At 43.3% G+C, this 25,792-nt stretch overlaps 1 protein-coding gene across 8 annotated transcripts in view; it reads left to right on the forward strand.

Moving 5' to 3' along the window:
• SPATS2L (spermatogenesis associated serine rich 2 like) overlaps positions 1 to 25,792 on the forward strand; it is a 190,929-nt gene that overhangs the window by 162,597 nt on the left and 2,540 nt on the right. For all 8 annotated transcript variants that reach the window (XM_027564026.1, XM_027564009.1, XM_027564016.1 and 5 more), the window contains 4 exons: positions 11,557 to 11,615; positions 18,808 to 18,917; positions 22,188 to 22,290; positions 25,132 to 25,352. In XM_027564026.1, the coding sequence (XP_027419827.1) occupies positions 11,557 to 11,615; positions 18,808 to 18,917; positions 22,188 to 22,290; positions 25,132 to 25,352 (493 nt within the window). The remainder of the gene's footprint in view (positions 1 to 11,556; positions 11,616 to 18,807; positions 18,918 to 22,187; positions 22,291 to 25,131; positions 25,353 to 25,792) is intronic.

The following is a 25,792-nucleotide window of genomic DNA, read 5'->3' on the forward strand; positions in this document are numbered from 1 at the left end:
GCAGTGTGGCTCTGCCGTACGTGTTAACTCCGATTTGTGCTCAGAGATGTTCTACTTTATTTCCCTGAGAGTCACGATTTCTAGGCAGCTGTTCAAAGAGTTGCATCCCAACCCCAGCTGACAGGCTGTAGACATGCATGTTGGGTTTTGTATGTTTATTGCACAATACGTTGGAATTCAAGAAATCTTTAGATCAATTGTCAAATCACTGCTGCATTCAGAAAAAAAAATTCCAATTATAAGAACGCGGGTTGTTGTGAAACTGAGGTGCAAACGTGGACAGAGTAGAAGGTAAAAGACTCAGGAATCCCAACAGAAAGCTAAATAAATGAGCATAGCCGGCTCCTTGATGATGAGCTGTAGTGGCACACTGGCAGGTGGAGCTGGTTAGGAGAGCCATTTCTGGGATAACGCAGGAGGAACTGATCACGTGGGAAGTGAATGAAGGGGTGTTGTGGAAACTGGTGAGTGGTGAGAACAGTCAGGGCAAGGAAGGGGCCAGGATGGACATGCAGGGGAGGAAGAATATTTACCCTCTACCCTTCTGTGTTCTTGATTGAGACCCTGTTATATAAGACAGATTAACAAGAGAAAAACAAACAGACATATATTAACATGGACATCTCAGGTACACAGGGGAGACCCTTAGGGAAAAGTGAAGTCCCCACAGTGGCCTGGAATTCAGGATTAAATACCATCTTAAAGGGGAAAGAGGAGAGGCATATAGATCTCTGAGGGGAGAGTGCATGATTTTTAGGAAAGATGAACTGGTCCTTAGAAGAGCAAATGGAAGGGCTGCTGCTGCTGCTAAGTCACTTCAGTCATGTCTGCATCCTTGTGACCCTATGGACTGTAACCTGCCAGGCTGCTCTGTCCATAGATTTCTCCAGGCAAGTATACTGGAGTGGGTTGTCATGCCCTCCTCCAGGGGATCTGCTAGACCCAGGGATCGAACCTATGTCTCTTTATGTCTCCAGTATTGGCAGGCAGGTTCTTTACCAAAAGACAAAGTTGTGTCTCGTTACAACCCCATGGACTGCAGCACACTCAGCTGGCGCCACCTGGGAAGCCCAGGAAGTATATGACAGCTTGTGACAAAGTCTGACTGTGGTGTCAATTCTAGTCTCTCCTGTGATGTCAGCATCCTCCCTGTTTGGTGAAAACTCCTGGGAAAGGAGGTGGGTGTATGACAACTGAGCTCCTTTTGAACAATCTGTCCTGAAGCACATCTGAGAACGTGTCTCGCTGCATTTGCTGTTTTTCACTGCCCATAGTGTTCACAGTAATCAATATACCGAAGTGCCGTGTTTTGGGGTGGCATATTCTGCTAGTCTTCAGGGAGCAGAAGGGAGAAAGGAGGAACACGGAACTGGCAGCCATGCAAGAGCGTGGGCACCATTTGTGGGCACCTGTTCTCCTGACCCCAGGAATAGAGAACCATGTGCAGTCTTGCTGTGTGTGTGCCTACCAGGCCAGGAACACCTTTGTTGGCAGCAGAAATAGTTGAGAAATGGGTGAACTGAAGCCCCTGACTAGTTTTGCCCTGGGCCCAAGAATTCTTGGCAATATATTGGGGAGTGGACTAGAGATGGTTCCCGTGGTAATAGTATAGTACACCCGAAGTGGATAAAGGGAGGTTTTCTGCCCTCCACCTGGTGGGCTCAATCCTTTCTTCCAGGGCAAGAGATGTTGATGCCTAAACTCTGAGCAGTACCGGTGGTCTCTCCCATCAGCACCTGCTCCCAGCTCAGGGTCCACACAGCAGCCACTAGGCACTACGAGGCTGCCAGGCACTCAGCTAGCCTTCCTCCCATGGTCACAGTTCTTACTCCTGATGCCGCAGTAAGGAGCAGAGCCCAAGATGAGGGGAGATATTTGTATATTACCCTGCTTTAAGCTATTTGATACAGGCCAGGAAAAGACATGACTGAGTGACTGAGCAACAACAAGGAGAGGTGAAACATCCCCTTTTGTTGTTGTTACAAGTTTAGTTGCTAAGTTGTGTCTCTTTGAGACCCCATGGACTGCATGGACAGGCTTCCCTGTCCTTCACCATCTCCCAGAATTCGCTGAAACTCATGTCCATTGAGTCTGTGATGCCATCCAACCATCTCATCCTCTGTCGCCGTGTTCTCCTCCTGCCCTTGATCTTTCACAGCATCCAAGTCTTTTCCAATGAGTTGGCTCTTCACATCAGGTGGCCAAATTATTAGAGCTTCAGCATCAGTCCTTCCAATGAATATTCAGGGTTGATATCCTTTAGGATAGATTGGTTTGATCTCCTTGCAGTCCAAGGGATTCTCAAGGTCTTCTCCAACACCACAGTTCGAAAGCATCAATTCTTCAGTGCACAGCCCTCTTTATGGTCCAACTCTCACATCCATACATGACTACTGGAAAAACCATAGCTTTGACTATACCAACTTTTGTTGGCAAAGTGATGTCTCTGCTTTTTAATATGCTGTCTAGGTTTGTCATAGCTATCCCCTTAGCATTCAGTAGAATCCTTCCTCCGTAGCCATCTCCACATTTCTTTTTAAAATTATTTTTTTATTTTTGGCTGCATTGGGTCTTTGTTGCTGCGAGGGCTTTTCTCTAGTTGCAGTGAGTGGGGGCTAGTCTCTAGTTGTGGTGCGTGGGCTTCTCGTTGCGGCGGCTTCTCTTACAGCGGAGCTCAGGCTCTAGAAGCGCAGGCTTCAGTAGTTGTGGTGCGAGGGCTCAATTGCCCCACGGCATGTGGCATTTTCCTAGACCAGGGATCGAAGCGTGTACCCTGCCTTGGCAGGTGGAGTCTTCACCACGGGATCACCAGGAAGTCCAGTCTCCACAATGTTTTTCTCTCTCAAGGGACCGGCGGTCCGGAGGCTCTGCCTCGTGCTCATCCTCCTGGCGAGCACGGGCTGTGTCTGCTTCCTGAAGCTCTTTTTCTTCCACTTGGTTCTGCTTGGCAGCCCCAGAGTTAAAGCTCTACATGGAAGCCCTTCATCCGCCAGAAGGTCATGAAGCAGAATTGTCTGGGATCAGATGCTCACAGGCAGTTTCTCTCACTACGGCCTCCCTGAGACCAGCACAGGAAGATGAAGTATGGCCTAGTTTTAACTCTTTAACATCTGACTCTGGCTGCTGTTGGAGATCTTGTTCATCTCCCTTTGAAATCCTACCTTCCCTTCCTCAGTATCTGCCAGTAGCTTCTGCTCTCCAGCTTCTCACCCAGTGATAGTCCAGTAGCTGCTCCCCATGAGGGCATCTTTATTCATGAAACACACCCGACTCTACATGGCTCTTCCGAGCTCTCAAATGAAGCCGTTTTGTCTCTCTGTGTCTTTGCCTCCACATTTAAAGAAGTCTTTCACAGAGAAGAACGTGATAAATCTCTTCCTGCGGAAGTGCCTTTCTGATTCTTTTTATTATTGTTATGATTAGTCCTCTATAGAAAGGAATCAAGACAGTGGAAACATTTTTATAAAATGACACTTTATCTCTGTGATTAACTATATAATAAACCCTAAAGCCTGGGCCATGGTAATCTTCCTCTCCTTACACCTTATTGCTTTAATAATAAAAGCTTTTTTACGGCAACAGGATAAAATTTTACTATCTAGGCAGTTTAGATAAAATTAGAAGATGTGTTTTTGGAAGGATAAAGGGCGCGTCTGAAACATGTGAGGTCAGCATGGGTTTTTTTTGTGAGCTCAGTTTATGTAGAACATGTTTGATAGTGTCTGTCTTCAGTCTGGTGCCTTTCTGAGGACTTTATCCAGCTATTTAGAAAACTTTCAGTGGTCAGCAGAAAGCTGATTAAAGACTTCCGTGTTTCTTCCAAGTGTCACCTTTGAAAAGCAAATATACCCCAAATCTAGAATCGCAGATGATTAGTGTGGGGAAAGTACAAATTTCAATAATTTATTACCCTCCCAATTTGCAAACAGAATCATTCTCTACATGTTTTGATTCTGAGCCAAACCCTGTGAGGTTTTGTGAATATCATTGTACTTTTATTCATAAGCTTGTGTCTCAAATGATTAGATTCCATCAGTGACAAAAGTTATATAAATTTTTGCATAAACATGATTTATATGCAAGCACTACAATATACCAATTAAGGAGTTTCATTACTGTTATGCTGTAGAAAAATGAATATGCTGTCTTCCCTTCCATTCATCACTATCAAGCCGTTTTTGTCGAGCAGCTCACAATAGTCTAAGATCATAAAGTCTAAGAATGGAAGTTTTTTAAAACTCCTTCAGAGTTTCTCTGAAGAATGGATGATTAAGCAGAGACCTGAAAGATGCCACCAAGAGAAGGAGATGAAGAAAGGCAGGGTTGGGGAGGAAAGGTCTTCCAGCAACAGGAAGGGCATGTGCCAGAGCCCTGTGGTGAGGGGAGAGAGGAGCTCATACTTCCCAGGGTGTCTGTTAGGACGCTTGAATGAACTCACTGTAGTGATGCACTGGTGCTCTCCCTAATGTGCGGGGCACAGGGCACACTCTCGGGGTGTAAGTTACAAACAGCTCTCATCTGGAGGCTGCTGTCTGTCTACACACAGTGGTACCTTGAAAGCCCACACTTGACCTTTCTGCTTCTGCAGCAGGGATGGGACAGTGACACTGATTTTTCTGTGGCTCGTCAACTCTCCAGTGCCATTCCTCCCTCCTACCCTCCCTGTCTCCTAACACTCCCTCCTGGATTTTGCCCAGCACCCTCTGCCCTTGCCCAGCCCACAGAGTTGTTTCCCACCAGACACCCCTTCAGTGTGTATCTCTGTCCTTGTGTCTCTAAGAAATTTTCGTGGGACTTGTGAATGGCACTGATGAAATTGCTCAGAAAGTTGGACATGACACCAGGCACTGTGGGTATTTAGAAGGTGTTAGGCTCGGGGACTTCCCTGGTGGTCCAGTGGTTAGGACTCTATGATCTCGCTGCATGGGTTCGCTCCTTGGTCGAGGACCTAAGATCCTGCAAGCCTCAGGGAGCAGCCATAAAGGTGTTAGACACAGCCTTTCCGCTTGGACCTTCCTTTGAACTGGCTCTCAGCATGCTATGATGCTGTTTCCTTGCTGTCTGACAGCCTGTCAGCCTCCACTGTCCCATCCTCCTTTGCAACTTCCACATCCTCTTCCCTTAGTCTTCCCTTCCAGAAACCTGCTGCCTTGAAAGGACAAAAGAATACAGTGGAATTCTCAGGTTCACCTTACTGATTCTCACAGGAGAGGTCCTGGGGCACTGCCTGGGGCCAGCACCTTAATCCTGCTTTGCATCCAGCTCATATATTCTGAGCAGGGTCCTGATGCAGCAGAGATCCCTTGGCTCGCCTTGATGCATGAGTTTTGAAAGCAATCATACATAGCAGTGCTTGAATTACTAAGATGCTTGAGGACGGTCTTTTTGTTGAAATACCCAGAGGAGTGGAGGCATAGTTTGATGCCAACTTCACAGGCTTTTCACATCCTCCAGTTCAGTTCAGTTCCTCCAGTGGGCATTAAACAGATTAACAATTTATTGTGTGTGGCCTTCATCCCTCCTGTTGCTAGCCCAGGAGGCCTGAACTAACCGTGGTGTGAATGTCCAGCTTTGTTTAATACATGTTAGACCTAGGAATACAGATTATACCCCAAATGTCCATCTTGTAAACTCTCTGAGCACATAATTATGTTAACAAGTTTAATCAACAAAAATTAACTATAATCTTATAGCTGATAAAGAAATTAGCAAAGGCCCCTTCCTACACCATCTTCCTCACCCAGCACATGGACAAGCCACAGGGTCCATGGTCCTGTTTGGGGACTGAGGCCATGGGGATTGTGGAGGCTGTCATGGCTTTCTGACTGCAGTCTGCCCCGTCCCGTCCCTTGAAATCTAAAGACACCCCATCTGGTATCACGTGTACCTTGCATTAACTCAGGACTTGGAGACTCTAATCTTAGCCTTGTGGTTGATGGAGGGTGGGGAATCCTAAGTTCCTCTTCTCACCATTGTCATTTTCTTCTCTCTCCATCTGTGTTTCACTGTTTCCCCCATAAGCTCAACAGGTCCTCTCACCTTCTTCCTCTCAGCTCCCCCAAAAGAATGTAGGCTCCACAAGGATGGCAGGAATCTGTTTTTTTTAAATCCACAGCTGTATCCCCAGCCCCACCCTCAGCTAATATCTGTCCAGTGGCTGAATGATGTGTCAGTCTCTCCACAGACTAGAGTTTCCTCGTGCTCTTTGTGGCGTATCCTGTATAGCCACCCCAACTGGGCAACCCGGCTTCACAGTGCTGATGAAGAGAAGAGAGCAAGTCTCACATGACCTGCAGCCCATAAGTCAGCAGAGTCCCAGCCCCCTGGACTCCAGTTCCGTGTGTGCAGAAAGTCAAAAGCCCTGAGATTTGTGTTAGTTCAGGGACGTGGGCCAGACCCCCACATTCTCACCTGCACTCTGCCTTCAGGCTGTGACCTCTTCCCATCTCCTCAGCCCTGCACTGATGCAGACTTGACACTCAGCCACTTCCTCAGTCTGTGTGTGTGAGGGTCTATGGGGTGTGTGTGTGTGTGTGTGTGTGTATACACACACACTCAGACCACTCACACCAAGTGTGGTGAAGGTCTGGATGCCCCAAGCAAGGTTTACCTCACACACCTCACAGTGGACACCTCACAGTAGCACATGTGGTCCTCCTGCTTCTGGAAGCTCCTTTGCTCACCTCACTACCAGTCATTTCTCCCAGCCTCTTCACCCTTACACAGCTCCCACCGTCCTGGCTGACTCTCTCTCTTTTCATCTCCCTTTCTGTGTTGTTAAGTTGTGTCCGACTCTTTGCAAACCTGTGGCCTTCAGCACACCAGGCTTCCCTGTCTTTCACTATCTCCCAGAGTTTGCTCAAACTGATGTTCATGGAGTCAGTGGTGCTCTCCAACCATCTAATACTCTTTCGTCCCCTTCTCCTCCTGCCCTCAATCTTTACCAGCATCAGGGTCTTTTCCAATGAGTTGGCTCTTCACATCAGGTGGCCAAAGTACTGGAGCTTCAGCTTCAGCATCAGTCCTTCCAGTGAATGTTCAGGGTTGATTTCCTTCAAGATTGACTGTAAAAATTCAAAGCATTTTCTCAGGCAGAATAGCTTAGCATGTTGTCATCATTTGGGCTCCTGACCCCAGGTCTCTAGGTTCTCACCTAAGCTCCCTACCAGCTTATCCATTACCCTTGTTTTCCTAAACTAGCATAGAATTGCTCGCTCCATTCACTTGACCTCTATGTAGCTGCATTTGTGAACTTTACAGGAAAGCTAAATATACCTGATAATTGCAGGAGTACAAGCCTATTGACTTAACCCAGCATTTCATACAATTCATGAACATATGCTGGTTTATGATCTCCAAAAAGAAACACAAGAAACTCGTAGCAAATAGATACCTCCAGGCACGGGGACTAAGTAAACTGGGACAGGGATGGGATAAAGACTTTCTTCTCGCCGTCCATCTTTCTGCGTCATGTATTTCCTATGTTAACACCCTGACATCATATGTACTTAATGTCAATAAATTAGGCACAATCCTCTAATATGCTAATTCCACCAAAATGGTCATAGCCAGTGACCTTCAGCCACGTGTCTGCGCTTGATGGTTTAGGCTTGAAGCCCAGTTCTGGAGAATTTGCCATTCCTTGTTCACGTCAGCTCTTTCCATTAGGATTTCCTGGTTGGAAAGAGCCAAGCTCTTCAGCAAACAGTCATTACTCTCTAAGTGCTTAGGTTATATCACTGGTTGAGGAGCCCTAAACTCTTAGACATAGATACATCCCAGGAACCACTTCCTACCTTGACAAATACTACACAATATTTTCTCTTAAGGGGAAAAGACTTTCAACACACTTTAAATTTTAAAAGTACATCTGATGGAGAACAAAAAGTACATCTGTTGGAACAATCTGAGTATAATAAAGTAATAAGTGTATTGAAGTACATTAAATATGGGTTCGTAATTAAACTATACAAACCAGCAAAAAAAAAAATCATCTAATTGATTACTTTTGCAGGAACCAACTATTGTTTTGAAAACTGATAAATAAAAGGGGAGAACCAAGCATTTATCCTGACTCATCTATGCAAACTGTACTTCATGATAACCAAATAGTTGGTAAAGGAAATTTCTCTTTAGGGAAGTTTTCAGTAAATAAATGAAAGATTGAGAGAATTCAAATATTCTCATTTTTCAAATCCTGTTGATCTAGGCAATGACCACCAATAGCTACTAATATAATAATCATTAGAGATGTTCATTGTACTTCCTTTACATTTATTTTGAAATGTAGAAATCTGAGCACATTCAGGTTTTATTTTTTTTTTCAAGAGGAATATTTATAAGTATGTCCTGTTGTGTGTCTGCTGACAGAAGTATATGAGATCAGATCAGTCGCTCAGTTGTGTCCGACTCTTTGCGACCCCATGAATTGCAGCACACCAGGCCTCTCTGTCCATCACCAACTCCCGGAGTTCACCCAGACTCACATCCATCGAGTCAGTGATACCATCCAGCTATCTCATCCTCTGTTGTCCCCTTCTCCTCCCGCCCCTAATCCCTCCCAGCATCAGAGTCTTTTCCAGTGAGTCAGCTCTTCGCATGAGGTGGCCAAAGTACTGGAGTTTCAGCTTTAGCATCATTCCTTCCAAAGAAATCCCAGGGCTGATCTCCTTCAGAATGGACTGATTGGATGTCCTTGCAGTCCAAGGGACTCTCAAGAGTCTTCTCCAACACCACAGTTCCAAAGCATCAATTCTTCGGTGCTCAGCTTTCTTCACAGCCCAACTCTCACATCCATACATGACCACAGGAAAAACCATAGCCTTGACTAGACGAACCTTTGTTGGCAAAGTAATGTCTCTGCTTTTGAATATGCTATTTAGGTTGGTCATAACTTTTCTTCCAAGGAGTAAGCTTCTTTTAATTTCATGGCTGCACTCACCATCTGTAGTGATTTTGGAGCCCAGAAAAATAAAGTCTGACACTGTTTCCACTGTTTCCCCATCTATTTCCCATGAAGTGGTGGGACCGGATGCCATGATCTTCGTTTTCTGAATGTTGAGCCAAAATCACTGCAGATGGTGACTGCAGCCATGAAATTAAAAGACGCTTACTCCTTGGAAGGAAAGTTATGACCAACCTAGATAGCATATTCAAAAGCAGAGACATTACTTTGCCAACAAAGGTTCGTCTAGTCAAGGCTATGGTTTTTCCTGTGGTCATGTATGGATGTGAGAGTTGGACTGTGAAGAAGGCTAAGTGCTGAAGAATTGATGCTTTTGAACTGTGGTGTTGAAGAACACTCTTGCGAGCCCCTTGGACTGCAAGGAGATCCAACCAGTCCATCCTAAAGGAGATCAGCCCTGGGATTTCTTTGGAAGGAATGATGCTAAAGCTGAAACTCCAGTACTTTGGCCACCTCATGCAAAGAGTTGACTCACTGGAAAAGACTCTGATGCTGGGAGGGATTGGGGGTGGGAGGAGAAGGGGACGACAGAGGATGAGATGGCTGGATGGCACCACTGACTCGATGGACGTGAGTCTGAGTGAACTCCAGGAGTTGGTGATGGACAGGGAGGCCTGGCGTGCTGCGATTCATGGGGTCGCAAAGAGTCGGACACAACTGAGCAACTGATCTGATCTGATCTGATCTGAAGCCAACTTTTTCATTCTCCACTTTCACTTTCATCAAGAGGCTTTTGAGTTCCTCTTCACTTTCTGCCATAAGGGTGGTGTCATCTGCATATCTGAGGTTATTGATATTTCTCCCGGCAGTCTTGATTCCAGCTTGTGTTTCTTCCAGTCCAGCGTTTCTCATGATGTGCTCTGCATATAAGTTAAATAAAGCAGGGTGACAATATACAGTCTTGACAAACTCCTTTTCCTATTTGGAACCAGTCTGTTGTTCCATGTCCAGAACTGTTGCTTCCTGACCTGCATACAAATTTCTCAAGAGGCAGGTCAGGTAGTCTGGTATTCCCATCTCTTTCAGAATTTTCCACAATTTATTGTGATCCACACAGTCAAAGGCTTTGGCATAGTCAATAAAGCAGAAATAGATGTTTTTCTGGAACTCTCTTGCTTTTTCCATGATCCAGCAGATGTTGGCAATTTGATCTCTGGTTCCTCTGCCTTTTCTAAAACCAGCTTCAACATCAAGAAGTTCACAGTTCACATATTGCTGAAGCCTGGCTTGGAGAATTTTGAGCATTACTTTACTAGCGTGTGAGATGAGTGCAATTGTGTGGTAGTTTGAGCATTCTTTGGCATTGCCTTTCTTTGGGATTGGAATGAAAACTGACCTTTTCCAGTCCTGTGACAGAAGTATATAACATAAAATAATTTCTCCTGAAATAAGAAACAAATCTGAATTTAATCAAATTTCTATATTGTAGCAAATTTATAGAAAATAGAAAAGATTGGGTTAAATAATACCATGGACGTGCAGTCTGCAAAATTAAGACCTTGAATAACTCTACAGGACACGTAGCCTGGTTTTTTTTTTAACAAATAAATTTCAAAGGAAAAAAAATAAAGAGAAATAGGAGGAAATGTATAGATTACAATGGATATAGGGGACAGTCAACCAATTGTCATGAATAGGCCTCATTTAGATCCTGGTTCAAACAGTTAAAAAATAAAAAACTATGGAGCAATTAGGAAATTTTGAATACTGAGTATATATCTGATAACATTAAATTATTGTTAATGTTTTTAGGTATTGTAGTAATACTGTGGTTACATCCCCCCAAAGTTTTTATCTTTGAGCTATCTATATTGAAATATTTATGGTTGAGATGAAAACTTTAAAAGTCTGGCATCTCTACTTATATACACATAAAAATCTGTGAGAAGATATATAAGTGATTTGTGATGTGTTGATTCTGGAAGGGGAGCAAGGAGTTAGGATGAGAGAGGAACTTTTGGACAGATAATTATTACTTTTCCAGATCATACCTTTTCAAAGGACTAACCAATAAGTACATTAAATATAATGGAAAAGGTTAATTTGACCTTGAAATGCTTATTTGGGTGAACGAGAAAGCATGGACTCAATATAGAACATGTGGATGGATTGACCCAGACCCATGTTTCCTAGGACCCTCTGCATCAGAACTGGGCCCTCTCTCTCCCTCCCAGACCGATTCTGGCAGAGTGAACCATAGCGACATTTGAGAATTACAGGCCTTGATAAACTGAGTGCCAGATTTTTAGATACTTATTATATTGTTTTGGAACTTTGAAAATTCATAGGGCAAAAATACTCCCAAATTGAAATTCAAAGCAGTGCAATTCCGAAAGTCTGAAAAGGCTTGTGTTTTTAGATTTGCTGACAATGATTTAATCAGCAGATGTCACTGTGTAACACTGGGAGCATCCCTACCATGTTGCCTCATTTTTGGAAAGGCAGAGCCTGCTGCTGGCATTGTAACATAGAAATATTTATGGTAATCTTGTATTTTGTTTAATGAAAATAATTTTTCTTTTATTTCCTGTGCCTATTAAAAGTTTATCTTTGATTAACCATTCTTTGCTTTTGTTTTTTTTTCCCCCCAGCATCATTGACAAAGAAGTTTCATTAATGGCAGAAATGGATAAAGTTAAAGAAGAAGCCAGTAAGTAGACACATGGTTGTTCGATAAGGAGCCTCCCAATCAGAAGTAATCAATAGGTCAGATGACAGTGATATAGATTCTGAATAAAAGTGAAAGCGTTAGTCGCTCAGTCATGTCCGACTCTTTGTGACCCCATGGACTGTAGCCCACCTGGCTCCTCTGTCCATGGACTTCTGCAGGCAAGAATACTGGAGTGGGTAGCCATTCCCATCTCCAGGGGGTCTTCCTGGCCCAGGGACTGAACACAGGTCTCCTTCATTGCAGGCGGATTCTTTACCATCTAAGTCAGATTCTGAGTGGGGGCCAAAAGGATGGAACAGAAGCACCCACTGAGCAGAGGGCAGAATGCATGCAGCAAAAAATAGGTGTCACTTGGGTTTATTTAAAGTCCAGGAGACTTTTGTGCCTAAATAGGACTACTTATAATTAACTGGGTTTAAAATGATATTGAATATCAAATTTTTAAAATATAAGTTTTTAAGCCTTATAGTTTACAAATATTGCTATTTTACTTGTACAATCCTTTTCACTTGTTCTTTCAACTCGCTCAAGTTTACCAAATTCAGTTCCCCTAAAAAATTTGTTCTATTTGAAAGTTACTTCAATTCCCCTTAATATTTTGAATTACATTTGTAAATTTAATATAGCTTATTTTTTCAAGCACTTCAGAAACCTGAGAAGGCAAACTCACAAAGCTAACCAGCAAAGTATTCCAAGCTCTTAAGCAACACTTACAAGATTAATAATTCCCTGGTGACTCAAATGGTAAAGAATCTGCCTGTAATGCAGAAGACCTGGGTTCAATTCCTGGGTCGAGAAGATCCCCTGGAGAAGGGAATGGCAACCCACTCCAGTATTCTTGCCTGGAGAATTCCATAGACAGAGGAGCCTGGTGGGCTGCAGTCCATGGGGTTGCAAAGAGTGGGACACCACTGAGCAACTAACACTTTCACTTTCAGAGATGTACTAAATGAAATTCTCTTAAAACACTCCAATTCTGTTTACAAACTCAGTCAGATTCACTGACACCTAACAACTTAACACTCCAAAAGAAATGTTTTAAATTGAAATCACAAGTGAGATTGCTTTAAGATACAGAATATTCTATATATAAAATAATGAACACACATAGGCAGTCTTGATCATTACAAAATTTTTTCTAAATTTAACACAAAATATTAGTACTCTGGGTTTGATTTATTTTACTATTTTTACACCTATTTCTAAACCTTTCTACTGTTGTAAAGTTGCTCAACAGCCAGTAGGGTGGATTTGCCATCTCAGATAGGCTGAGATTCATAAGTTGGAAATTTCAGCTGAGACAAGACTGCTTAGTCAAATTCAACACAAGTGGACATGTTGATCCCTCTTTTATTTTTAAATTCATCTGCTTTGTTAATGGGAAACCTAAGACCATATTTTTCAGCTGGGATTTAGTTTTACAATTTTTATCTTCTAGGCATTTTAAATTCTTCATCCTTTCCCAAATCTTATCTCATAAATTGGATAAATGGCAGTCTGCATCCCCAATCAGCTTTCAGCTAAGTTCCTGTACTTTTGACTTCAGTGCTTTTTTTTTTTTTTTTAATCAGTGGAGGATCAGACCAAATTCTTCATTCTTTTAATATTTTTCTTGCCTGGCCCTTGGCCATAATTCAGTAGTCATTTTATGAAAAATAGCTATCATTATTTTTGTTAGATGACTTTTCTAAATAATTTTAAACAACATTTTAGAATCTAAAATACAGCAGGTTTTATTAAATAAAACTAAATATGATCCAGGGTTAAGCTATGGAATATTTAGATATTTTCACAATCCCTTTGATTGTGAAAATATTTTATTTTTATGGAATTTGTTGATTTCTTCAGTAGCAGTAGATTACCCCATGACGGGATTTTCCCTGTTTCTTGGGTACAGCTTATTTTCAGTTCCATTTCCTAATGACAGAAATGCTAACTTCCAACGCAAACACAAATGTTTCTCTAGCACCAAAATAGAAAGTTACTAGCACATCATTTTCTCAGAGGTTAACAGAAGGCTTCAGATTTCAAGTGTTCATTCTTCCTCCTTGGGACAATAGTATTCGATCCCAAGACCTGTGGGATTTGGGGCATCTCTGGAGAGCATCCCTATTTTTAAAACTGATTCAGTCAGTGAGCATTTACTGTGTGCTCTGTATGTGCTAAGCACTGGTGGAGAGTGGGACACGCAGCAGACAGATAGGTCTGGAACTGCAGACTCAGAACCGTCAGGCTAGCTGAACCAGCGAGATGGGTTCACAGGATACCCCTAACTTCAAGAATCTGTCCTGGGGTAGAACTGCCCAGCGCCCTGGGGAAGCCAGTTCACTTACCTTGGAGGTGAACAGAACTGAAATCACATCCAAGTTCCACCCATTTTACTGGCTGTGTGACCTTGAACTATTCTGTGATGTTCTCAAAGCCAGATTCCTTATCAGAAAAGGGGACATAACACACGCAGCTACCAAGCACTTAAAATGTGGCTAGGCTAAATTGAAATGTGCTGAATGTAAAATGCACACTAGTTTTCAAAGACTGAATATCTTAAAAAAAAAAAAAGTAAATATCACACCCATAATTTCTGTATGGCTGACCTGTTGAAAGAATGATATATTGTGATATACTAGGTTAAATAGAAAGTTATTAAAATTAAAAATAAAAGGAAAGGGGGGCATAACATTTGTGTCTATCTCAAATAGTTACTGTAAAGAGAGAAGAAGACACATGTCGGACACTTGGCACAGTGCCTGATGCAGTGTGTCCAAAAGAGAAAGCCCATCTTAGTAAAGAAGTTAGTTCAACCCCCTGAGAAAAACAGGGGTCAGATGGTAAGTTATGCAGCCTCTCAGGTGACACACGTATGTGTGAGAAGAAGAAACCATTAAATCTCTCTATAAAGTACTGAACTGTCTTTGTGCGTGCTAAGTCACTTCAGTCGTGTCCAACTCTTTGCGACCCTGTTGACCACACCCCACCAGGCTACTCTGTCAATGAGATTCTCCAGGCAAGATTTCTGGAGTGGGTTGTCATGCCCTCTTCCAGAGGATCTTCCTGACCCAGGGATCGAACCCGCATCTCTTGCGTCTCCTGCGTTGGCAAGCGGGTTCTTTACCACTGCACCACACGGGAAGCCCCAGATTGTCTTTACAACCACCATTTGAGCCTCCTTATCTATGGTCTCAAGATGTTTTCCACATTTTCCATTTCCTGCACATGATATAAGCCACATTTCCCTAATCATAACGTAAGCTTCTCCATTCCTCATGACACCTAACACAAAGCTGGGAAGACTGTAAGTACTTAATTGTGTTAGTGAATCATTATAGTTAATTCAGTATCCATGGGCTGTGGGATCCAGTATTAGTGAGCATTAATGCAACTGCAATAAGAGAATAGATAAATATATCTCACTTTATTAATAGTATTTTTAGTTAGGGTTTTTTAGTATACTAGTCAAAACAGTTCACATAGGCTATTTCATTTAGTTCCATAATAATCCTGTGAGGGGTATACAGTTATTACATATTACAGATGAAGAAACTGAAGATGCTGTAGTGCTATGATCTCAAACTTTGGCTGCCCAGAGAATTGGAGGCCTAGACAAGCATGTTCCCAGAGTGTCGAATTTACTAGAAATGGGAAGAAAACATTATATTAATGGAACACAGATTTATTATGAAGCAAAATGCAAAATTCACCAGAATTTTTAAGGAATCAAAAGGATTTCAAAGACACTTTGTGTTTAAAGAGCTACTTCTGCCCCAGCTCCTGGTCCCCTACCCGCCAGGATTTCAAGTACACACTCTGCTAAGGAGTATTATTCAAGAAGCCCTGAAATTTTCTATGGTTCAGGTAATATGAACAAGCTTCTAATGTATTCCAGAAACTTGAAGGAAAGTATAAATCCTATTGAGGAAATGGATTTCAGCATACCAGATGACTGTTTATAAAACTACATAAATAATATTAATCGAGTCTTGAATGCAGTGAAAATCTAAAGCCATATGGAACTGTCTCTTTCTACAAATTTCTCAAAGGATGGTGCTTTCAAAGCATTCTATTTTAAATTATAGGATCAATGAATTTTAGGAACTGATCTGTTTTGGTTTTGCTTTCTGTTTCTGTCATTGATTTTTCCGAGGTGAAAATGTTGACTTCTCCCCCAGAAAATATTGGCTTTTGATCTCAAGTTTTAGGGCTTTTTCATAATGGAAATCTTTGAAATGTTAATGAGACTATATGTAAAACTCATCCCAACACTTGCTGATGCAAAGTATTCATTCCCATGCACATTTGCATGAGTGTAAACTCGGAATTTATTGGTGATCTTGCACCTGCATTCCTATTTTAGGGCCCATTTATATCTATTTCTACCAAATCTTTTGTTTGGTATGAATGCCCAAATTCTACGTAATCAAAAAGAACAATCACCCCTAATTGTCACCAGTCCCACAAATGATCCGTTAAGAAAAAGTCAGATCTGTTTAACTGTGTAGTCACTCGGGGTCTACTGACCCCTTACTAGCTGCTCATCAAATCTGGACCTTCAGAATTTCTCATTTATCTTACTTTGCCAGAGGAAAGCACCTCATTTCATCTTCCTCCTCAAGAATCATTTTCTCATTCGCTAGGCTTTAGTCCCACCCATATGTTGAATTATAATGGGAAATAATTGATTAATCAAAGGTATGCCTGAGTGTATGCTAAGTCACTTCATCTGTGTCCAACTCTTTGTGACCCATGGATTGTAGCCTGCCAGGCTCCTTTGTCCACGGGATTCTCCAGGCAGGAATACTGGAGTGGGTTGCCATTACCCTCTGCAGGGAATTTACCCACCCCGGGATTGAACCTGCATATCTCATGTCTCCTGCATTGGACATCTTTACCACTAGCACCACCTGGGAAGCCCAATCGAAGGTATGAGTCCTAGGTATTCTTAAGTGGCCCTGTAGAAAAGGAACTTCTGCCTTTCTTTGCGTATTCCTGTTAAGTAATGCACTGATCCATTCATTGGAATCTTTCATTCAGCAAACATATTGGGCACGCACTGTGTCCTAGGTCCTAGTAATCATAAATACAAAGAACTAAATGTGCAGTTTCTGAATTGGAAATGCCCACAGGGGCCAGGAAGGTAACATTAGTGAGTCAAACAGGGTGCGTGGGGGCAGAGGAGCAGTGGACTAGGGCACACTGGGTGTCATGCTCCATGTAAACATGGCAGCGACCCCTCAGCTCTAATGGTTTTGATATGGGAGTGCTTGGCCAACTGTGGCCAGAAATAACAGCCGGAAATCCAGCTTTTAAATGGAATATCTTAATTTTCAAATATGGGCAATTTATTTGTAAACGTAATGTGTGGACCTGATGCAAAGAGCCGACTCATTGGAAAATACCCTGAGGTTGGGAAAGATTGAGGACAGGAGGAGAAGGGCATAATAGGGGATGAGATGGCTGGATGGTATCACGGATTCAATGGACATGAGTTTGAGCAAACTCTGGGAGATCGTGAAGGACAGGAAAGCCTGGCGTGCTGCAGTTCATGGGGGTCTCAAAGAATCGGATACACCTGAGCGACTGAACAACAACAACGTGTGGACCAAACAAAATATATGTACCCTGTCACCAAAAGTGATAGTGGGCTACCTTTTTGTGACTTCCAGTGTGACTGGGTAACCTGGGACATCATTCAGTAATACGATGAAAATTCCTTTGCCTCCCATCATCAGGACAAGCTTTCTCCAGCTCCTCTGTATCCTGAAATGCTACCAGGCACAGCTCAGCCTCTGCCCAGCTACATGGTATTGTAAATGGGAGGCAGGGGGCATCCCAGTAAATAATCAAAGCATGATTAGAGTAGTCTGGCAGATGATTAGGCTTTAAGAGTTACAGATCAGTTATTTTACTGACATCTTGACACTGGTATCAGCATAAAAAAGATGTTCCTCAGCCTGTCTGAAGAATGGTTTATGGTTTGCAGGAAATATTAACTCTTGATTGATTCTGAACATCTTTGGGGGTTTTTGAAGTGACTATTTTGGACATTTATCAATTAAGAACTCTTAGAATGGGAAATCACATTGTTTGCTGGGCATGTGCTCTGTGAATCTGGTCTAATAAAGCAGTTGACCTTTGTTCAGCTGAGACAGGAATGTGAATTCCGTGTGCATATCCTATTAGTTAGATGGACTTTTGTTATAACTCAAAATCTTTGTCCAAAAGAAATGAAGGCAATTCATATGTGACTGGAATGAGAGAACTGCAAGTCTATGTATTATAAAATCAAACTTCTTATTTAAATCTCACCCAATGCATTTGTATTCATTGCTTTGATTGCTTTGAGCTCCATGATCTTTTGGGGAACATACACAAACATATAAATTAACCTGTGCGCTTGTACATCTACTTGAACCTTTAGTTCATCTGGCAAGTGTGTGAAATGTGATGCTGAAAACTCCTTTGTATCTTCTCTGTATGTGCAGATGCTAAAGAGTGCACATGAATTCAGTTCAAGCAGGCTTTGACTCTCTCTGGAAATTTTTCCATTGTGGACACGTAACAAAAACAAGACACTGTGGTCTGCAACTTCTCTTTGGTTGCAAAATGGAAACAAATCTGCAGAGTAGCAAAAGCAGAGGCATTTTCTAGCTCACAGAAAGCTAATAAAGGAAAACTGTTATGTCGTATTTCAATAACACAGCTAGTTGCCCTACATGAATATGTGTTAAGTTCAGAGAGTCCAATGTTCAAGTTTAATAGTACAGCACACACACAAGAATGGCTTTTGCTTAGTGCACTCCTGTCTTTGCAGCATCATTCAGATAGGATTTGTACGTTTCTTTTCTTGGAGATTGTTGTTCTGAGTAATGCACAAATCTGAAAGTCCAAATTAAGTAAGTGAGATCAGGTGCCAGTGGGGAAAATGAAGAAGATTGTGGGTGTACAGTGAATCAGAAAGGACCATGTTTGGTTTGACGCTTGGTGGATAAAGACATATGAAAATGAGTGGTTGGTGCTGAGCACCCAGAGACAGCCCACCTCAGTGACCAATTCAGAAAACAGCCATAGCCCAACAAAGTGATCAGTCTGCAGACGGAAAACTAATCCAAGAAATTAGGTCATTTAATATGTCTAAATCCTTGGCGTTAACGTATTATTCCTTCTTATTCGGCAGTGGAAATCCTGACTGCTCGTCAAAAGAAAGCAGAAGAACTAAAAAGACTTACTGATCTAGCCAGTCAGATGGCAGAGATGCAGCTGGCCGAACTCAGGGCAGAAATTAAGGTCAGTTCTAAAATATCACAGCCTGAACCCTGAGCCAGAGTTCTGATCCCTATTATGTTTGTTCTGCATCCACAGAGCACTGCTCTCTGAGGATCTAAATCAGACACCCCGCTCTCTTTCACAGGGTTGAAATTGAGAATACAGAAGGGTAAAGAACCACCTAATCACTGTATTTAAATATACTATGGGTTGAAGGGATATAGCATTACAGAGGAGAGGTACAGGCTATTGAAAGTGACCCAAATAAAATGTATTCAACCATAAATTATATCTGGGAAAGGGGATATTATTTTCACCATATGTAATTTATGCATATAAACCGCACACATGTGAACACAAAGTATGAACCTAGTATAACAGTGAGGATTCTAAAGAACGCGCAATATGTGGCAACTTCTTCCCTGTATCCTTTTCTAGCTTACTTGCCCTTTTATTAAGAATACCATGCACAAATATGTATTTATTGGATTTCTTCAATGGCACACAACAGAAGCTGACTCTGCTAACCTCTGGAACAAGTAGAATTGGAAAAAATACGAAAGTAGCTCCCCAAAGCAAAGTGTGCTCTGAAGACTCCAGGCTACAACTGGGCAGGAATGTAGGCAGCAGTAATTACCAGACACTCTTCCAGGCACCATCCGAGTGTGACCTCCAGATGTCATCACCCCCTGAGCCATCCCCCTCTTGATTCAAATCCCAGAGAGAGACTCTGAACTGCCTCCATTTGGGTCACATCTGCCATTTGGCCAAGAGAGGTCTTGATTGACAGATCCACCAATGCTGTGAATCTTCAAAATTGTGTTGGGGTACAGTTACCAGAAGGAGAAGTTGTCACCAGAAAGGCAGAAAAAGTATCTACAACAAGATAGGAAGTCACAGTTAATAAATTTGCCATACCCTCTTTTTCTCTAGTATACTAAACATACACATATACGCATGCACCCCTGCTTCTGACCAACTTCCAGGGAACCGGGGAGCTCTGAAGTCACATTTGTGTGTGTTAGTCACTCAGTCGTGTCCAACTCTTTGTGACCCCATGGACTGTAGCCCACCAGGCTCCTCTGTCCATGGAATTCTCCAGGCAAGAATACTGGAGTGGGTTGCCATTTCCTTCTCCAGGGGATCTTCCCAACCCAGAGATTGAACCTGGGTCTCCCACGTTGAAGGCAGACACATTTGCTGCTAGCTTTCTAAATAGGGTTATCTGCCCATCCCAGCATAAAAGTGGTTGGGGATAGTAGAAAGTGGCAAGTAACTCTTTGGTCCCCTCTGTCCTGGTTAGACATGAAAGGGAGCCCTGTGGAGGTGAGGACTTCCCCTGAAGCTTCTGAAAAGTTCTAGAGGTCTTTCCCTTCTCACCTGCCCTCCTGGTCTTTGTTGCCTCCAACCAGTCGATTGTAATGGCCTCCCCAACCAGCCTTTCTGCCTCCACTGTCTTCCTCCAGCTCAGTCATTCACCCTAAGACTGGAGTTGTTAGAGCAGATCTGGTCTTCCCCACTGAGGGCTACTCTTCCATTCAGAACAAAATCCACCACCAGACTCCAGTATACATTGTGTGAGCACGTGTGCTAAGTCACGTCAGTCGTGTCCAACTCTTTGTGACCCCATGGACTGTAGCCCGCCAGGCTCCTCTATCCACAGGGATTCTCCAGGCAAGAACACTGGAGTGGGTTGCCATGCCCTCCTCCAGGGTATTTTCCCAACCCAGGGATCAAACCTGCGTCTCCTGCATTAGCAGGCAGGTTCTTTAGCACTAGTGCCACCTAGGAACCCCCAGTAGGTTCTGACCATTGCTAATTAGTTTCAGTAGAAGAAACCCTTCATCTTGTGGACACAGATGCACTTCCAATGTCACGGACATTCTCTGGTCCCCAAGCAGATTAGAATAGAGAGTGGGGCTGGCTGGTGAAACCTGTCCTGATAACCAGAAAGACATCCTGGAAGGCAAAACAAATAACAAACACTTATTTTGATGACTATGAAATTGCCAGCTTCCTGCTCTATTGAAATCCACTCATCTTCTAAGTTTCATTTCTACCTATCAAAACCCTACTCTTCGTAAAATGGTTGATAGCTCAGGCTTTGGAATGCAACAGCCCAGCTCTTGCAAACTTGGATTAATTACGTATTCTCTTAGATTCTTAGAACCTCATTTCCCCCTCTGTAAATCAGAGTTAATAACAGTACTGACTTCATAATAATGTAATCAGATAAAAATGAGATTATCTGTTAAGAATTTGGCCCATGTCTGGTAAGTGTTCAATATTTTTTTAATGTTCCAGTTCAAATGCTTCCTCTTACATAACTCTTTCCCTAATTCCCCTCAGCAGGAAATAATTTCTTTCCCTTTCATATTCCTAAAGCACCTACTACATTCTACCTTATATTTTATTTTATGATATCTGTCTCTCTTGCCACATGGTGAACTCCCTGGTAAACTCACAGAGGGACTGAGTCATAGTTATTTCTGTATTTCTCCCTCTGTCATCTGCACATAGATCTTAATTTTAAATGAACTGAGAAGTAATCTCTTTACCACTTCCCTTAACAGCACTTGAAATTCTACCATTCAAGATAATGGTTTCTAGTTACTAAAGGCTTTTTGGACTTACTAAGTGTGCTAAGTTGTTTCAGTCGTGTCTGACTCTTTGCGACCCTGTGGACTGTAGCCCACCAGGTTCCTCTGTCTGTGGGATTCTCCAGGCAAGAATACAGGAGTGGGTTACCACGCCCTCCTCCAGGGGATCTTCCCAACCCAGCGATCGAACCCATGTCTTTACGTCTCCTGCATTGGCAGGCAGGTTCTTTACCACTTCCTGGTCCCCTATTAAAAATGGAGATGGATGTCTAGGAAGGTTGACACACTTTCTCATGAGGAATGATAGCTGAGCAGGCCATTGGGCAGATTAGCAAGACGGCCAGAAGGGAATCCCATAACTTACAACAGGACAGGAAGTGCCAGAAAGAGGGCGTAGGATGCTGAAAGGTTAAGTAGATGAGTCCAGACACTCATCTTGCCTGAACCACAGTTTTGTCTAAGCCCACGTAGGGTAAAGACAGGACCTGCATGAGTTCCCAAGAACAAGAAGGTGATTGTGCTCCAGGACAAAGCCAAGCCCGCTTGAAAGGCACCCCCCAGCACAGAGTTGCCCTGCTCCCCACCTGGTGATGCTCTCACACCGACAGCAGGGGCGGGAGAACAGAGAGAATGGATCAACAGCGTGTCTCAGTCATTTCTGTCATCATGGGGTTCTGTCTCTTCCCCGCAGCACTTTGTCAGCGAGCGTAAATATGATGAAGAGCTCGGGAAAGCTGCCCGGTTCTCCTGTGACATTGAACAGCTCAAGGCCCAAATCATGCTCTGCGGAGAAAGTGAGTTCTGCATACTTGCTAAATAATTCTGTGTGAGTAAGGCTGGCACTATTGGAGTCAATATGGGAAATGTCAGGTGTGTGGTCCCCCAGGGGCCTGAAGTGAGGTCTAAAGAGGTTTAATGATCTAAGGTCATGACATGAGTCACTAAAAATGTCAAGATCTGAACTTCGAGTCTTCAAATGCCACTGCCCATCAGTAAATCCCCAGGATTTATTAAGCAGAACAGAACAGGTCAACTAGTTTATACCTTTTGCAAACTTTTCTTAAGCATTGCCGGATCAAGTGTCTCTGATTTCAAAAGTCTGGTTCTACAGAGACCTGTTATGGGAAGAGCAAGTCTTCCTAATAAGTCTGGGAACAATGGGCTATTGTCGTGAAAGGCCCAGCTGTCTGTGTGTGTGTGTGTGTGTGTGTGTGACACACGCACTGCTCAGCAGTTCCCAAGCCTCTCCCTTAATTAGAGCAGTTAACGTGCAACAAAATTGGCTGATTCTTTCCCCCCTGCTCCAGCCCACCCACTGAGGGAGGTGGGAACCTGCATTAAAGTGGCTCCAAGGACAGTCACAAGGAGGTAGGAAGGACAGATGAAGGACATGGAATATCCACAGCCTCTTAGTGAGCTAAGAAATGGAGATCTGACTGCACTTTTTTTTTTTCAAAGTGGAAATTGCATTTTTTCTCTGAGTATAAAAAATACAATCTTGATCTAAAAATTACACAGCCATATTAAACAGAACGTGACATTACTTTCGAGGCTCATTCACACTTTTATGCACATATATCTATTGTGTAAATTATGCAGTGTACTTAATTATACTGCATCTTATTTACTATACTACATGACATACATATATAGTAAGAGAATTTGCTCTTATCATTTCACAATATATGGTTGACATTTTTCCACGTCAATATATTTTAACCCATAATTTACTTAAATATAATTGACATAAACAGTCCCAGGATTGTGGCCATTTAGATTGCTTCCATCTTCTCACCATTAAAATAACATTGCTGTGAGCATCCTTGTTCACCTATCTTTGACAAGTATCTGAATTTCTGATTGCCTTTCTTTTAAATTTTCTTTTTTTTCTATAGACTTCCTCTCTTATGAAAGAATCTACTCCATTTGCCATTCTCCATCCCCAGATTTTGTAGAAAAAAGCCAGACTATATGATTCACAGTTGGAAATTTAACTACGCAGACTAGTTTCCACCTCAGCTTGATAATGGGCTAGCCCCTGATGCCAAGAGACCCCACCATCTGAGGAGGGGAGGGCAGTGCAGCGTCCCCTGCTCTCCTCCAGAGCACACCAGTGCCACCTAGTGGGAGGAGCCATCCCTCACCAAATCCCAAGTGTCCACACTGGAACCCAGCCTCCCATGTTGGGAGACAGTGGTCCTCAAAAGGCCCTTTACTTCTGGGCTTTGTTGAGAGCACATTGGAATCCCACAGCTACTGAACCCTAGAAAATGACCGTAATAATGACCCCTAGAAAACTGAACATCGTTAGCAAAGAGGCACTAAAATCCCCTGGTCCTGTTTGGACAACCCCCAACATGCCATCACACCTGACCTGTCAGATGAAGGGCCTGGAGATGTATCCGTGTCCTTTCCATTTATAATGTGCTGTGATCCCTACCCATGCTCCAGATCCTCAGGAAGAATGCTGGGATTAAGTCTAAGCCAACACAGGTAGCAGAGAAAATTGCTTTTCAAAACTGGTGACCATTTTTAAGATCCAGAGGTCTTGCTGTCCAGACTGGCAGTCAAATTCTGGTGAACTATGACAGGAAGATCATGAATATATCCCTGAGTTGATTCCCTCCAGCCCCAATTCAGCATAATCACATAGAAACCATCCCGTCAAAACCACCCCTTTCAAAAGCCAGCGGGAGGGGTGATAGTAAACATTGAACAGACCTGCCCGATCCCTGCTGGGAACCTGTCTGATAAGCCTGGGTTGACATTAGCAATGGAGTTGTTGCAGATTTGCAGTGGGGTTCTAGAGTTGATAAAAAATGATAATATAGCTCTAATGGAAGATAGAAGATGCATCTTTTGGGCTGGCAGGCCTGGCCTTAAAGTTGGGGTGACAAACCCAGGGTGACAAAATCCCTGACACCCAGCATCACTCCATCCCCATGTTCTCAGAACACCGTGGCTCTGACCGGCCAAGTGTGGATGTACCCCTACGTTGCTCTTCATCTCTGCAGCACCCGCTGGTCCAGGGATCTGACAAGAACAGCAAAAATGGGTTTGGTAATGGGGAGCCCAAGGGGCAGAGTGCATTTGTGGACAGGGCTGAGAGGGTACTTTGGGGTTTCATTATCCCTCTTCCCCAGGTGGTTCTCAACCTAAAGAACAATATTAAAGTTTCTCAGATTTGTCTCTTTTCCTACAAATGTCTCCCAGCTTGAATGATTATGCTATTCACTAATTCCCACAGAAGATATTTTGTGGTTCCAAGCACCTAAGTGCTTTTTCAAAGACATCTTTTTTTAAAAAAAGTCTTCCCTTACGGTTTTTATGAAGTTCCTGCCAACTTCTCATCTTCTAACAGATTACTGAGTGAGTAAGTCAGCAAGTGAGTGTTAGTTGCTCAGTTGTGTCCAACTCTTTGCAACCCCACAAACTGTAGCCCACGAGGCTTCTCTGTCCATGGGATTTTCCAGGCAAGAATACTGGAGTGGGTTGCCATTTCCTTCTCCAGGGGATCTTCCCAATCCAGGCATTGAACCTGGGTCTCCTGCACTGCAAGCAGATTCTTTACCATCTAAGCCACCGGGGGAGCCCACTGAGGCACAGCCCCTAACACCAAGCACTTCTTGTTGCAGTTACACATCCAAAGAACAACTATTCCTCAAGAACTCCCTGCAGCTCCCTGCTGCCACTGCTCAGCGCTCACGCAGCCACCTCTGGGAAACAGAGTAACTTTACCCGAAAGTCTTCGAGTCACAACAAGCCCTCCGAGGGTAAAGCAGCAAACCCCAAAATGGCGAGCAACCTTCCCAGCACCGCCGACAGCTCTCACCAGGCCGTGCCGGCTAATAAGCAGGTAAGCTGCCCCAAGGAGGCCACGCTGCCCAACCTCCAGGGGTCCTGCAGACCCTGGTGCCTTGCCTGGGCAAGAAACCACCCATTTGCAGTGGAAGAAAATAGCCACTGCTAGTCACCCCTAGGCTCCATCTGCCCCCAGCAGCAGCCTGACTTGTCGAGCCTCCATTTGCCTGGCCAGCCTCCCTGAGCTCCCCTCGTCCATCTGGTCCCCTCACAGGCACTCTCCCCTGTGGAGGAAGTGGTCTTCACACACTTGACAGCATTAGCAAAGAATCCTTCTACATGAGATGGCATTTCTCATGACTTGAGTGCCACCCAGGTACTGGTAACTGGCTCACAGACATGGGAACAAGATTGAGAACCAGGCTATTGACACCATTAGTGAGAAGAAATCTGGCATGTTTTTTAAGATCCTTTAATCCCATTTATCTTTAATTT

This window comes from Bos indicus x Bos taurus, chromosome 2 (genome assembly GCF_003369695.1).
Source record: "Bos indicus x Bos taurus breed Angus x Brahman F1 hybrid chromosome 2, Bos_hybrid_MaternalHap_v2.0, whole genome shotgun sequence".
In the NCBI taxonomy this organism is placed as follows: domain Eukaryota; kingdom Metazoa; phylum Chordata; class Mammalia; order Artiodactyla; family Bovidae; genus Bos; species Bos indicus x Bos taurus.